General features: G+C 40.9%; 1 protein-coding gene across 1 annotated transcript; it reads right to left on the reverse strand.

Annotated features, from left to right (window-relative positions):
* Nucleotides 1-11906: 11906 nt before the first annotated feature.
* LOC131247954 (isoflavone reductase homolog) lies at nt 11907-16025 on the reverse strand. The gene is made up of 4 exons (XM_058247938.1): nt 15645-16025; nt 13637-13877; nt 13281-13484; nt 11907-12408 (listed from the first exon to the last, which is right to left on the reverse strand). Exons 1-4 carry the CDS (start codon nt 15972-15974, stop codon nt 12245-12247), a joined length of 939 nt encoding a protein of 312 aa, XP_058103921.1. The 5' UTR covers nt 15975-16025; the 3' UTR covers nt 11907-12244.
* Nucleotides 16026-17030: the final 1005 nt, after the last annotated feature.

A 17030-nucleotide genomic window follows, 5' to 3' on the forward strand; every position in this document is an offset into this window, starting at 1 on the left:
CTCTCCTGTGAGGACCACGTGGTCTATGTATCACATGCATCTCGTCCATCAGATATGTTCACTCAGGTTAATCCAGAGGTCTGGAAATATCTCGATCCAAAACTCTGGTGGGCCACAACACATGGAACAATTTGGGAGGGGACGTCCACATTTGAATTTCACCAAGGTCCGCCTGAGGGGCATGACAGCTTGAATTTTGTTCTGACTCTTCATCTAGGACAGATGAAAGGTCTGGACGGCCTGGATGCAGTAAAAACAATATGGTGGATCCCACAAAAATCAACAGTTGGAGTGCCCTCTCAACTTGTCCCGTGCTGTGGGCCATCTGATAGACGGGTTGGATGTCGAGAATACATCACGTGGGTCCCGTTCTAATTTAATGCATGACTGGTCCACTTGATTATTGGACCAGCATGACTTTTTTAGTGAGGTCATCTTCACCAACCATATGTAGGGTTGGCCTATTTGATAAGTGGACCAGCATGAGTGGCCATCTTCACTGTGATGTATGTAAACGTTCGTTTAGAGAGGATGTGTGGGACATCAAATCTCACTGATACACCCAGAACCATAGCTCAGGTGGTAGGCTGAGTGAAAGATACCTCCGAGCTCTTGGCATCGATTCACTGGTGGGGTGGCTAACAGTGAAGTGTGATCTGACAGTGGGTGTACTAACAAGCTAACAAAAAAAAAAAATCTCACTGATAACGTGCACTCCATTGTAGACAAGTAGCCCATGGTTCAGTAATTCAGATAACTGATCAGCAGGTCCCACCGTGGATGGCGTGTGCACCAAAAAAAAAATTCCTTGTTGGTACAATGATATTAATCCTACAACGATGCAGCAACGGTCCACATTCAATTGAAAAGATGCCCCAGCTCTCATGGCTATGATCTTCTAATCTGAGAGGTTTTTGCATGATCTATATATATATATATAGGACTTGACTGATCAATGGTCTGGATCATCTAAGCACAGGCCCCACTTGTCAGAACTCAAATCCAGCGTATTCTGTGCAAAGCCTCAGGTGGCGTGTACTGTAATTCCTCCTCTCTTTTTTTTTAACAGTCACGTTGCCCCCAAGACTTCCCTGTAGCTGGTAGGGCATTTCGTGTCACAAAAGGGTCGGGAAATCACATATATCGGGAGAAATTGTGAATTTCTCGTGATATGGAAAGATATCAGTTCGAACTCTTCTTAATCAATATATCACGAGAAGATGCCCAGATATTTCACAGGAAAAGATTGGAGGAGAGTCTACGTGCCATATCACGCATGAACGTGGATTCGGTGAGGCCGGGGAAACACCGACCTCGGTGAGCTCGTGACCATGGGGCCTGCCTTGAAGTATGTGTTCAATATCCAAGCTTTCCATCTATTTTGCCAACTTATCTCAGGGCATGTCTCAAAACTACTGTCGATCAATGATTTAATGCCCACTGTTAAAAGCATTCTATAAGTTACAAAAGTTTCAAATCAAGCTAGTATTTGTGTTTCTCTTTCATCTCAGTTATTACCGTCTTCAGGACCCCCTCAGGACCTATCTCATTTTTTGGTTCATGCCCTTAAATGTTTTCGTTAAATGGATAGATGGCATGGATAAGTGATCACTTACATATATGTAGGGCTCGTAAATTAAACTCAGCCATTTCAATCGATTTTGGAGAACGAAATACACACCCATTTCCATCTCTTTGTAAACACAGGTCATAAGTAATAATAACCTATTTACACGTGTATATATATATATATATATATATATATATATATATATATATTTATTATATAAATATACATACTCTAAACTATAGTTGCCCAAATGTAACTTGGGATCAATCGAGTATTAATGAAAAATAATGGATTTCAATTTTCTTTACATTTGGCTGGTTTGGATTCCATGTGAAGCGTGTACTACTCTTATTTTCACCTTTTGCTTGAGAATTTAAAAAAAAAAAAACCTAGGAAATGAAAGCAGCTGTATTCTTGTATATTGAGCGAATTTTCTTTTCTAGGAACATGAAATCATTTTCCTAGAGCAGATTAGGTGAGACCCGGAAGTGTGTGGGACCTGTGATGCATGTGACTACGTCCACACTATGCATCCCTATTGAAAGCTCATTTTAGGACAATTTTATGGCAATTCCAAATCGTAGATGGACCATAGTATAGGAAATAGTGGTGACTAATTATTAAAAACATTTTGTAAATCACAAAAGTTTGGATCAAGATGGTATTTGTTTGGTCTCTTCGTATTGGTGGTTGTGGCCTTATCCATAGGTTGGAGGGAAAATAAACATTGCCGTTGAATCCATAAAATTTTTAATAGTGGAGATTTAAGCATGACTATTTTTTGTGGTATGATCCGCCTAAGATTTGAGCCAGCTTCATTATTAGGATAATGCATAAAATGAGCTTTCAAAATGGTTGGATATTGTAACATTTCGGAAAATTTTATGCAAAGACACAAGCACCACTTCAATCAGGTTTCTTTTGGGACTCAATCCTTTAGAAGTTAAATGTGAATTAACTAATGCTAAACTCGATTACCTGTGAAATTAGCACCAATCACTTTACAGACAGTGTGGATTTAAGACACATATATTACTATGAGCCCCACTGTAAAGGGTCCCACCCACCTCTGTGTATCATGGGTCTCACCCCATCCGCCGTGTGGGTCCACCTCTATGAATTTTTTACATATCCATGCCTTTCATATGTTTTTTCCATATTATTTAGGAAGTGAACTCAAAGCTTAAGCTGCTCAAAGTTTCAACGCTTAAGCTGCTCAAAGTCTCAGTTAGACCATGCCATTGGAAACAGTTGTGAGTGACCATTAAAAGCTTTTTGTATGCAACAAAAGTTTTTGATCAAGCTGATATTTATATTTTCACTTAATACAGGTCTGGTTGACATTATCAACGGGTTAGATGGAAAATAAATATTACCATGGGCCTTAGGAAGTTTTTAATGGTGGGCATTTAGTCACCACTGTTTCCTTAGGTGCGGTCTGCCTGAGAATTGGATCTGCTTAATTTTTGGTAACACGTCCTAAACTAAGCTGGAAAAACGGATGAGCGGTGTGGATATATGACACATCATTAAGGTGGGTCCCACGGTAAGGGTAACACCCACTAATAAGGTGTTATCGGGGTAACACCTAATCCAATCCCCATTTTCTTTTAAATATGTCGTTTTCTGCCACTTGTAAGAGTTAGTTATTGAAATCAATTTTCATGTCCTCCACTTTCATTGAAAAGGGCTGATTTTTATTCATTTAAAATGCAAAAGCAAAAGTTAGTTGTTGAAATCAATTTCCATATCCATCGTCTTCATTTAAAAAAAGGGAATTATGGAGATCTTGGCGGTTTTTTTTTTTTTTTTTTTTTTTTGTCAATACAACTCACTTTTTAAGGAAGTGGATTGCCAGGTCATCCCTGGTGGCCAAACCTTGTGAGGCCCATCATGATGCATGTATTTCATCCACACCGTTCATCCATTTTTCCAGCACATTTTAAGACATGAATACAAAAATGAAGCAGATACAAAGTTAAAAGTGAACCACGCCGCAGGAAACAGTGGAGATTGAGAGACCATCATTGAAAACTTCTTTGGAGGCACAGGTGTTTTGGATCAATCTGGTATCTGTCTTTTCCCTTCATGCAGGTCTATAGAACCTTATAAACTGATGAGAAATAAACATCACGGTGGGGCCTAAAAAGTTTCATCGGTGGGCATTCTTATCCCCACTGTTTCCTGTGATGTGGTCCACTTGAGCTTTGGATCTACTTCCTTTTTGGGCCAATCACCTAAAATGAGCTCGAAAAAAAGATAGGACGGCATGGATGAAACAAATATATTATTGTAGGGCCCACATAATCACCAGGCAATCCGCTTCCTTCCACTATTTTACCCTTGACCATGCATGCCTGTTACTTACTACTCGTGGGCCGGAAAACTGTATAACTAATGAAACAAGACAAGGCATTTTGGTCCAAGTAAGATTAGGAACATGTTAGAAAGCCCTTCTTGTAATAATTTGCCCAAACTTCGAAGTGAGTACGGTCAATTCCCCTTTTAATTCCAACGGTTTAAAATGAGTTTTTAACAAGGAGGTCAAGTCCGACAGGTTGGACCACAAGTTATAGCCTACCCAGATGATAACTTACCAGACATTAAGTGCATGTGAAATCCAACCCTTCCAATAGGTTAACCCCACCATGAAAATCTTCTAATGAAAAATTCATCTAGACATACTCATCAAGTGGGCCATACCACATAAAACAATGTCCTGCCATTGATAAATAATAAAATACAAGCTTGGTCCACTCAATGATTGTTTTTTGTTGGTGAATTTTCCAAGGATGATTCTTGTGTTGGGTTCAACCCATTGTACGGTCTAGATTTCATATCCACATTAAACGTTGGAAGTTATCCGCTGATTGACCCACAACTTATAGTCCAACTGGTTGGATTTGAGAAATCTTTCAACCACGAGCGCTCGTACATTCCAAATGATCTGAAGAAAAATGCACATGGTCTACATCATCACGATGTATCCCCGAAAGTCATGATTCATTCCCACATCCAAAGCATTCGTCACTGTTGAAAATTATACAGAGTAATGTATTTTTGTATAATGTGAAAATCGAAAATTGCGAAATAATCAGAAATCAGGACAGGCTGAAGCACGTCTGAAACGCTGTCCTTAAAGCGTTATTTGCCCCTAGTCAAGTAAATTAAGTATGCTGATAGGTTACGGGCAAATAGCTTTTAGGATACGATGAGCCTGGTGTGGGTCTGCGTTCAGCAAACACGAAGGCTCACCAAATAGAACTCAATTACACACTTTCTGGCAGTAATACAGTATAAAAGAAAAATCCCAAAGAAGAAGAAAAGAAGAGAACAAGTGGTTTCGACTTCTGCACAGGTCAGTTCAAATCTTCAGCCACTGGTTCAGTTGAACTGTCTTAGACCACACCGCTGGTCTGTTCTTCAAACTAAGGTTTAAGCCTTGCTATATTGCTGGAAACACTAGAATATATGAGTGGAGAAGGGCTGACTGTCTCAGTTCGTATGGGTTTGCTGGAGTGAGTTGAGATGGTTTGGAAACCCATCCAGGTCCTCCTTTTATAGGCTATGGTGGCTAGGGGGTTATGGTTCAGAGACTTAAATTTCATTAAGTCATTTCTGGCTGTTGGAAAACTAGCCGTTTTATGGCCGTTTTCTAACTGTTGTGCATGGGCCATTAAACTGCTGCATGCTGACTGTTGTGAGACAACAGCTAGCCGTTTTCTAGCTGTTGGGCTAGTCATGCAGCAGTTACAGCTGAACCCTGCACTAATGGCTCAGCTGTTACAGTTTCTGCTGCAACAGCTCTTTTCAGTCCCTCTATTTATACTGAGAGATTTCTCTCCTAGTCCTTTAGTCTCTCTGCTAACCAGCCACCTCCCATAGCCACTTAGTCGCACCGCGACTCGTACACGTCTCGCACCGGTTCGCTCAAGGTCGCGAAGGAGCGACCCTCTGCGACACGATGCGGACGTGCGAAGTGCGCCACTAGCGCCTCTACAGCCACACTGCCTTACGTGCCCACGCCCACGCCCATGCCCTCGCACCGAGCCTGAGACCGAGACCGAGACCGAGTCCAAGTCCGAGACCGCGCAAGATCCATAGTCCACAGACTAGGTAGGTAAATATTATAATACTCCACATCCTTCATATAAACCACAGTTTTTTCTTTTCTCTTTTCCATGTGGTACTATTCCCAAAAATCTACAGAAAATTGTTTTTTCAAAACAACTTTCTATATATTATATATTATTTTAGTGTTGAAATATATTGTATTAAAATCAACATTTTTTGCAACAGTCACTCTCGAAGACTAACAACAATAATTAATTAAATGGGTATTATACGATGAGCAAGGCCGGAGATCGTATGGTACATCTCAACTTTGAGCTTTTCAAGTGGAGTCCATGTTTCACTGATCCAAAACTTTGATACGGTGAGACTCACCATGGATGGCCCTTGAACTTTTATAGCTTGAATGGCAAACGTTGATTCCTTTGTGACCCACCTAGTTTGGCAGATGGACTACTGCAGTGGGGTCCATGATACATATGAAAGGCCCTATTTATGCATATGAAAATCCAAACAGGAATGCAAAGCTCATGGTCGGAGCATCGTGCAATGAAAGACAAATTCACTACAAAGCTTTGTAGGTTGAGTTTAACCTTCAAAGCGATGTGTAGGGCCAGCCATGATGCGTGCATGACATCCGTTGGTCATGTGCTTCCTCTCATGTTTTCTATGGAGTGCAAGATTAAAGTCTACCAAAAGATTGGGTGGGCCACACTATAGGAACAGTTGGATGGGAAATCACACCGATCAATACCTTTAGGATTGTGTGGGGCTCACAGTGTTCGAATATGTCATCCACCCATTCAAAAGATGGTCCACACTAAAATGAATGGACACCCAAGAACTCAGGTGGGCCACACGTGATTTTAGAGGCTTTAGGCATGGCACGCCTGAGTTTCGGATCTGACTGATTTTCCACCCCTATTAAGGGCACAAGGGACTCACACAGATGGACATATATATGGCATGCCGTGAAAAAATATCAGTGGGCGCACGTCACCTTGTCTGTTAAGATTAACCCACAGAGCTTTGTAGTGGATCCAGCATTTCTGTGCAATACATCAAGCGGCTGGAGACATTGGAGATAACTTCTATGTGATTGTCCCACAATTAGTCGTACATGGACAAGATCGAGACCGTTCATTTGATGGGTCAAATATTGAATTGACCATGTCCCAAAAATACTCCAATCCGACAATCCTAAACCTTTGATCTTTGTCATGCAAAGGGACACTTAGGGCCCATTTGAATACCACCAAGATAAGTTACTTTTTCTACTTAACAGCAGTAGATAAGTTACTTAGTAATTTTAGTTTATGATTAGTTATAAATAACTTTTTTACTAAAAAGTACTTAATCACTTGAATTAGTTATTTTTTTTTAGCTTTTTTACTTTTCATAAGTTGCTGAAGACAGGCATCAGCAGAGACGAAAGAGAGATGATGTTGAAACGTACGTTGTTTACTACTTATCTTCTTAATAAGTAAAATATAAGATGAGCTACATGTGGTATAAGTAGCTTATCTTAAGCAACTTAAGATCAAAATGCCCCCTAAAAGACGTGATGAATCACATTCAATGAGAAAAAAATTAATTAATTAATGAAAATTTATTAGATGACTAGGATAGTTCAATCAATGAAAATTTTAATTAACGGCCAATCGATTGTGAGGAAGCCAATTGCCAGGCAAGGGATGGAAATGGTCTAGGCAGGGACTATACAAGGGTCGTCATGATGTTTGGGTTTTATCTAGGGCTCTAAATGAGTCAGGAGACCGATGGAGTACCCAAACTCAACCCATTTACACTAACTTAGACTTGACCTATTTGTTAAATGGTATGGGTTTATGCCGAAAACAGATCCAATTGTTAAATGGGTTTAGATCTAGTTTGCTTTATATTAAGCCCAACCCGAACACAGTGATAAAATGGGTGGGTCTAGTCTATCTAAACCCAGTTTCAAAACCGGTAAAAATGCTTGCATACCTTAACAAGTAACATGAGAAAATAAGATCCGTTGGACCCGACCCATTTACCAGTTTGGGTCAGAGGTGGATCTCCCTCTATTAGACTGGGTCTGATGGGTTGACTTAGACCCGACCTATATGCGCCCATTTTGTAAAAGGATTTGGGTCTAAATTACCTAGACTCATTTAACTAAACTGACCCCAAACCTAACCATCCACCGCCCTAGTTTTATTCACACTCTTTATCTTACAGCTTATTTTATGACATGAGCTTTAAAATAAAGCAGATCCAAGGCTCAAGTGAGCTACACAATGGAAATTGGACAATCACCATTAAAACTTTTTGAATATAGAGGTTTTAGATCAAGCTAACAGTGTGCCCTTGATTTGGGTTCGGCGTGACTTTATTAATTACAAATTAGAGGACAAAAAACATCACAGTAGGTCCTACAAATGTTTCATCAGTGGGCTTATCACTATTGCTTCCGATGGTGTAGTTCATTTGAGGCCTAAATTTGCCTCATTTTTGGCCTCATGCATATCCTAAAATGATATGGAAAAATGGATGAATGGCATGGATAAAACTCATACATCATAGTGGGCCCCATAGAGCCCCTGTCTGAACCGATTTGTGTCAGGGTCAGGGACAAGATTCACCGACAGGACACAATACCATTCCTAACCAGACCCAGATTGGGTACTAACCCATTCTAAGCTCAGCATAGGCAGGGGCTCTGATGGGCCACCATGATGTGTGGTTAATTTTATCTACACTGTCCATTCATTTTGTCATATCATTTTAGGTAAATTTTGAAAATTGAGGTAAATAATCCAAGGCTCATGTCGACCGCATATGGGCTTGGATGCCTACCATTGAAAAGTTATTGGAGACCTGCAGAATTTTTGGACCAAGTTGATATTTGTGTTTTCCCTTCATGTCTATGTAGCCTTATCAACAGGATGGATGGCATCTAAAGATTATGGTGCCCCAAGGAAGATTTCAACTATGGGTGTCACTACCACCACTGTTGCTTGTGGTGGGGTCCACTTGAACCTTGGATTAATTTAACTCATTTTTTGGTTTATATTTTAAAATGATATGGAAAAATATATATGTGCAAGGTAGATAAGACACATGAATCACGGTGGGGCCCTCAGAGCCCTTGCCCTGTGCCAAGCTCAGAGAGGGGTAGTAACCAATTCGTATCATATTTACTTAAGAAAATGTAAGCCGTTCACTCCAATCAACTCTTTCATCCTGTCGCCCCGCACCCATTATATTTGGATTCCAAAGGCATTGGTGTTCACACCCAAGTATAGGGTTGTGATGTAGTAATAAACTCGGTAAGACTGAAATCGAATCCATAGGAACTGAAACCTGTACGTAATCTGAAAATAACCAGAATTAGAACTAGAATGAAATGTAATCTAACTCAAACGAATACAAAGGACTAATGGTGAAATAGGAAACTAAATTTTGTAAAATTCAAAGATAAGAAACTAGGGATTCAGATGATCCACTAGTAGAGATCAGGGAGATCTACGCTTAATTTACGAACTCAACTGGACTTCGAGTCCCATCTTCATCCAGTTGGAAGATATATCACTAAAGCGTACAATCTGAACTTCTTTTGATCTAGTTTTCAAAAGATAAGACGAATGTAAATTAGAATTAATTACATCACAAAACTATGCCCATGAGACAAAGCAAACAACAGAATTTAACCAATTCACAGCCAATCTGAAAGATATATGAATATTAAGAAGAATTTCATCACTCAGCCATGTCCAAGGGGCGATGGTGAACAATAGGACTTCCTGACCACATAATTATAATAATGAAAGGGAAATACTTAAAGCCATCACAAATCTATTGTAATTTCAGTCACAACAAACCATTAAAGACTAGAAGCATTCCTTATAATCAAACTAAAACTAAAAGAGTTCATCTAACATAATCTAAGCCGTAGAATCTTCCCATCATGCCACAAGCTTCACCTCTTAGCCCTAGCTAAGAGGTTTAGCCCGACATGGGGAGGCTAGATCTCTTCAAAAATAATAAAATAAACAATTAAAGAAAATTCTAAAACAATCTCTCTCTCTCTCTCTCTCTCTCTCTCTCTCTCTCTCTCTCTCTCTCGCAAACGTCCAAAGAATGGAATCCCCCTTCTCTCTCTCATCTCTTTCTTTTATAGTTGTTGGAGGTCGGCTGGGTGTAGAGCTGGAGTGGGTGCGTGGAGAGGCGGTGGAGAATGAGCACAGCAGCGTACATAACTCCTTTTGCAGCAAAACTCAACCAATCTGCGTTTGGAATGGAATTTCCGGCTACAAGGGCTCCAAGTGCAAGATCCGAGCCATACAGGCATCATGGCTCTGGTCGGTCCCACCTTGGGAATATTTTGGACAGTCCAGATGGACGGACCGATCAACGGTGGTGCGCCGCAACATTCCAGAACTCGCAATCGCGCAATCCCTGCATAAAGCAGGTTGCAGTGAATGTTGTGGGGCCCATATTTCTTGATTTTTTGAGAAATCTATGCCGTTAATCAGATTCCTCGCGAAATTCTGACCCTCTGTAAGAAGTTTTTGATTCGATTTTGATGTGGACCATTGAATCAGATCCTCCGTGATGGTCTGAATGCAACGAACGGTCTAAGATGAAGCTCGGTCAGTTTCCGACAAGAATCAGTTGGTTTTGTTCGGTGGTCCACCCTTCTTCGATTGAACGGTTCTGATTGCTCTTATGGCTCAATATTGATGGCCCTCTACAAGATCACATGACCCTCTGTTTCAAGTTTCACATGCGGAAAAGGAAGGAGGATTTCCAAATCCTTCTCAAATTCGGGTCAGTGGTCGCTGACTGATCTGGCTAATTCAATGCACGGCGGGATTACATGTGCTGGGTACGCATTCACCCCAAGATGGAGGCCATAGTGGTGTTCATAATAAATCTACTCCGTCCATCCTCCTTCTGATCTAATTTAAGAGGTTGAGACCAAAATTGAAGCATATCCACTTAGTAGATGGGCCCCAAATCAGAATTTGATGGGCTTATCTATCTGTTGGGTTACTTCCACAGAGATCCAAGAGCTTAAATTTGACATGTATGGTTATGTTATGGTTCTCAGTCCATATATGAAGTTTTGAGCTAAACGGATGGTGGAAACCCTGTGATCTTGCATTCTGGATGAATTTTAGGCTCCTTTAATGTGAAATACGGGATTTTCTTAAATCTCGGTCATGTAAAATCATCAATCTCGGTCCCCTGGAGTCCGTCCCTTGGCTTGGTGATTCATGAGCATTAAATTCATGCATTTAACACCTTTTTTCAGTCCAAGCTCCTTAATTCACCTTGCAACACAAACATGACTAAAATAGGGCGTTAAACAGTATCATATTCGTAAATCCAGGTAATAATTGGGGTCTAATATGCAATATTTGACCCTCAATAATTGAGTATACTAATCAGTGATCCAGACAGATGATCTTTTTTTTTTCTTTTTTTTCTTTTTTCACACACGCACACACACTCACACCTTAGTGGGATTTCACCACCTATGGGTGCTCGAACCCTTGACCAGGTGTTGAAACTCCTAAGAGTTTACCACCGGAGCAAGAGCAAGGACCCATGATATGATTCATCTTTCATTTATGGGATCATGCCCTAAAATAATCTAGAATAATATATAAAGGACATGAATATAAAATACATACATCAAGGTGAGCCCCATGGTAAGGGCCGCACCATCTTGAGTAAGGCCAGGCTACACCTAATCCACTCCCATTGGACGGTGTTATGTGGTCAATCATGATGTGGATGGTGGTGTGTGTAGGTCTCATCGTGATGCATATGTTGTATCCATAATGTTCGTCTATTTTTTCAACTCATTTTAATGCATGATCCCAAAAATGATGCAAATGCAAATCTCATATGGACCACACCACAGGAAATAGTGGTGATTGAATCCTTCATTAAAAACTTCTTGAGGGCCACAAAGTTTTGGATCAAGCTGATATTTGTATTTTTCCTCCATCCTAGTCTTTGTGACCTATTAATCAACAGGTTGGATAGAAAATAAACACTATAGTGGGCCCTAGAAAGTTTTTAATGGTAGGTGTCCAATCACCACTCTTTCTAGTGGTGTGGTCCTCTTGAGATTTGGATCTATCACATTTTACGCCCATGCCCTAAGGTAATGATCCAAAATAAATGGATCTATCACATTACGTCTAACACAAACATTATTATAACTTTTTGAATATTGACCTATCCACATTTCCATAGAAATCATGAATACTAAAGCATACAGGTATTTAGGATTCTTTTCCATATTCAGTTCATTATAACAAAGTAGTTTCTCTTGATTAAACTGAATTTCCACAATACATTTCATTATTGTACCCAAACACGGCCTCACTGTTGATACCTGTGCATCCTAACAACTGAGACTTGTATGGTCCCATCCAGAAGAGCGACTGACACGAGGAAAGAAAATGTCATTAGCTTTCTCAATGCATACAATCCATACCTTCTTATGAAATGGAAGCACAAAGCTTAAGATCCCTTCATCGGCAACTCCAATGAAAAATCCATTTAAATCAACCGTAAGTTCTATTGGAAGGTCTTTCAGATTTTCTATAAATATCGTTTGAGATATTCGTCCACTCGAGTGTAATTAACCTCTGGATACAGCTCCGAAGCCTCGACTCCGTCTTCCCCTATTTCGAAATTCGCAAGGCAGCCCTCATAGAAAATATGGTAGAAGTGTGTCAGCGCCACTTGTCCAGCAAAATCCATATCTGTAAAACAATAAATGTTCAATTATTCTAGTTATGAAAGGCAGTTTTTCTACTGGTTTCGTGTGCGGACTTCGTTTTTTTTCTCTCTCTCTCTTGCAAGTGTTAGATGTAATGGCATTTTTGGATTTGTGGAAATCAGAAGGTAACCAAGGAAATCAACTTCCTCTAGCATGATGGTCTTCATCCTTTGCCAAGGATAAGAGGATTGAAGAAATCGATTTCTTTTTCTTCATTTTTTCAGATTTCTTCACAAAAAGGATTTTTTCTTTTTTCTGCAGAAAAATGAGGCAGATTCATATCTTAGGTGTACCACAAGACAGGAAACAGTGGGGATTGAATGTCCAGCATTAAAAACTTCCTAGGGCACATTATAATGTTTATTTTTCATCCAACATGTTGATAATATCACAGGTCTAATCACAAAAATCAACTTGATCAAAAACTTACTGTGAATCCAAAAAGTTTTCAATTGTTAAGAGTTAGTGTAGTCCACTTAAGATTTAGATCTACCTTATTTTCGGAATCATGTCCTAAAATTAGCTGGCAAAATGGAATGCTTTATTTTTGGAATCATGTCCTAAAATTAGCTGGCAAAATGGATTGCTTTATTTTTGGAGTCATGTCCTAAAATTAGTTAGCAAAATGGAAGGCCACCTTGAATGAATTACATATATCATGGTGGGGCCACAGAGCTTTGGCACCAGCTAGCTGACTGGTGTTGGGGTCACTTACTCAAGGGACGCGGTTTGCCAGCTAGCTTAAGGGCATGTTTTGAAAGTTACATTTCCATGCCATGCAAAGTGTATGTTTGCCACTCGTCGGTAGTAGTCGTTGTAGTAATAGCAGCGGTAGTAGTGGTAGTTCTGTTTTACCTTTCATGGTGGCGAGGAAATCCTCTGCCGATATGGAGGACTTCTTGAGTTCCTTCCCAGTGTGCTTCTCCCACATCCCGACTATCTCCCTCTGTGAGAGGATGTTTTCTGGCGGACGGAGGTATACTGTTTTGTTCAATGTACGCGGGTCGTCTATAGTTTTGATGGTGTACGTCCCAATATCGTCCTCGTCCAAATAAATGGCTGCCAGAGAATGACAATGTGGTTAGTCCATGGATCTAAACGACCCACAAAATTTATGGAATTATAATTATTTATTATATTAAATAAAAAGATTATTGTATACAGTAATAGAGTTAAAGGTATTAATTTAAATTGAAGAAGTGTATATTTACATTTAATGTTACCATCTCCCAATAAGAGTACGCTCTCTCTGGAAGGCGTGATTCGACCAAATTGGCAGAGGCTGCCAACGAAATATCCGGCGAAGCAGTTGGCAGAGATGTAAGTGAAGGGAATGCCGGCATCTTGGATTGCCTTCCTTACCACCATCTTTTCGTCGAATGACACTCTTCCGGGTTCCATTGCATGGGCCATTTGTGCCGGGTCCGTTCCAAACTCCGACGGCAGGAAACGCTGCAGAGTGAGTGTTTATACACAGACATACATATATCATTGATATATTTTCTATCAGAAGGAAATGAGAAATTATCTAAATGGCCCACATTCAAGGGAGCCCGCATGATGGACGAACCACATTGAAGGTGGGGCCCACATGGTGAACTAACTATATCAGAGGTGGGCTCCACATGAGGGGGCGGTGGATATGTTGAAAGTGGGCCCGCATGATGGACAATAATATTGAAGGTGGCCGCACATGATGGATGACCCTGTCAAGGTGGGCCCTACATGATGGACGGTTCACATCAAAGGTTGGCCTCTTATGATGAATGGCCCACATCCAAGGCAGGCCCTGCAAGATGGAAGCCCACATCGCAGGGGGCCCACATGATTGAGGGTCCACATCAAAGGTAGGATCCACATGATGGGTAGTGGGCATTGGAGGTGAGCCCACATGATGAACAATTCATTTTGATGGTGGGCCCCACATGATAGATGACCGACATCAAAGGTGTCAATGATGAATGGCCCACATCCAAGGTGGGCTCCACATGATGGGTAGTGAATAAAGGTGGGTCGCCCATGATAGACAATAACATTGATGGTGGACCCCACATGACTGATGACCATATCAAGGTGGGCTTGACATGATGACAGTTGACATCGAAGGTTGGCCCCTATTAATGAATGAGCCACATCCAAGGTGGGCCTCGCTTGTTGGATGGCCCACTTTGAAGATAGGCCATGTTTGAGGGATCATCCACGTTAAAGGTGAGCGTGCAGGATGGACAGCCTAGATCCGAGATTGACCCTGCATGATGGATAGCCCACATTGAAGACATGGCCAAGGTGGGCCAACAAAATGAACGGTCACATTAAAGATTGAGCCCACATGATAGATGGTAAATATTAAGGGTGGATTGAACAGACTCAGATGATAAATACTCATGTGATGTTGGAAACCAAACATATTTATCTATTTTTAACTCATAATATGTTATTAACTAAATATATTTAGCTGTTGAATGAGTAAAAATCAAGATAAGTTACTCGAGGCAAAAGCAGCCTGCACGATGAGTTACTTGAGGCATAAATAACTTATTTAACGTGAGTTCCGTCCAAACACCACCTTAGCGTCCATTTCCGAGCCATAGCTTAAATGGTAATTAGGATCGTAATATCAGTGTGTATTTTTGGGTTACAGGCAACTGACCGTTGGATCCACTGAATCAAAGGTTCCAATCATGTATGTGATGTGTGTAGCAATGACATGTAGGCACGGTAATTCCCGTGCTCCCAAAGACACTGGATAACAGTACTTAATATGCAAAAAATAAGATCTGTTTGAATAGACGCCAGACATCCTTACCTTGAAAACCGTGGGCCACACCACGAAGATCACCTGGCACAAAATTCAGGTCGGCCCCGCTCATCAGATGGCCCACACCTTTGCTATCAGTGGACAAGACTCAACATACAGTTGTGGCCCACCTAATGAATGGATCAGGCTGGTTTTCAAGTAGGTTGATCATCATGGTGGGCCCACTCTTTCATGCTACAGATGTCCTCTACTGGAAAATATGCTCAAAATTAAATTACAAGATGGGGGGATTTACACGAATTATATATTTATGATTTAGTAAAAACAGAAATGAGAGAGGCACCCCTGCTATTAGCCATTAGATTGAAGCTTTCTAAACAGTGATGAAGTGAAAACTCCACGGGTAGTGACAGGCGTGCATGGCCATAATAATATCAAACATGGATCCGGTAGGATCGTACCTTTATATTTCCAGCTTCTTTGATGGCGTCCACCAGCTTTAGCTGCATCAGGATATGGTGGCTCCTGCCATGTACGCCGGAGATTGTACATATGACGACGTCCACTTGTTTCACCGCATCCACAAGGCTCTGGTGATCGGAGAAGGATCCTTCGACGAGGTGGGCCCCTTGAGCCTTGAATGATAAGAGCATCTGGACCTTTTCGATGTTGAGGCCGATCTCCGGCCGTTGAAGCACGTATGTCTCGTGTCCCAGGGCTAAGCTTGCCTTAACGATCCTCTTCCCAATGTATCCAGTTCCCCCTACCACAAGAACCCTGCTCTTTCCCATCTCTCTCTCTCTCTCTCTCTCTCTCTCTCTCTCTCTCTCTCTCTCTCTCTCTCTCTCTCATTATTGGTGTCTCTCTCTCTCTCACATTATTGGTCTCTCTCACATTATTGGTGTGTCTCTCTCTCTCACATTATTGGTGTGACTCTCTCTCTCTCACATTATCCGTCTCTCTCACATTATTGGTGTGTATATAGTTCTCTCTCACACATTATCGGTCTCTCTCTCTCTTCCACACTAGAAGGTCAGTCCACTCATCGGGTGGGCCGTGCGCATGTGTTCAATGCTGACCGTTGGCTATTTTTTCTAGAGGTGCTCTCCAGTGAGGACCATGTGGTCTATGTATCACATGCATCTCGTCCACTCGGCTTAATCCAGAGGTCTGGAAGTGGGCCGCAGCACATGGAACAAGGTGGGAGGGGACGTCTACACTAGAATTTCACCAAGGTCTGCCTGAAGATTCCATATTGGCACTCCCCACACTTGTGTGGAATTAGCAAGCCTCTTTAAATTAAGTGTTTGGATGGAAGAAAACTAAAATGTGATTGCAGAAATGTAACCTGGGATCTGCAGGTAACGGAAAATGATGGATTCAAATTTTCTTTACGTTTGTGTGGTTTGAATTCCACGTGAAGCATGGATTCCTCTTATCTTCATCACCTTGAAGATTCTTCCTTGCTTTAGAAATCTATTTAACATTTTTTTCTTTCTTTGAAAATTGAATGGCCACAATTTTTAGAAAAAATCTAGGAAATGAAAGCAGTTTTGACGCAGGGATGAACGTGATGAGGATAACTACTCCGAACCCACGGAGCTTCTCTGGACTCCTCACAGAGACTTCTCGAATCCACGAGGAAAGAAAGCAAAAAATAGAAATAAATTCTAATAAATTCGAAATTGATTAATTGATGAATAAAAACGAGTTCACAACCCTTTAAATAGGGGTACCAAGCAATAGGAAAGAAATTAGAATCAAACTACAACTCAAACTCTTAGAATCCGCGACTTACTATAAATAGTAAACTTACTATTTATAGACGGTCGTGATGTCTACTAGTG

This window comes from Magnolia sinica, chromosome 6 (genome assembly GCF_029962835.1).
Source record: "Magnolia sinica isolate HGM2019 chromosome 6, MsV1, whole genome shotgun sequence".
In the NCBI taxonomy this organism is placed as follows: Eukaryota; Viridiplantae; Streptophyta; class Magnoliopsida; order Magnoliales; family Magnoliaceae; genus Magnolia; species Magnolia sinica.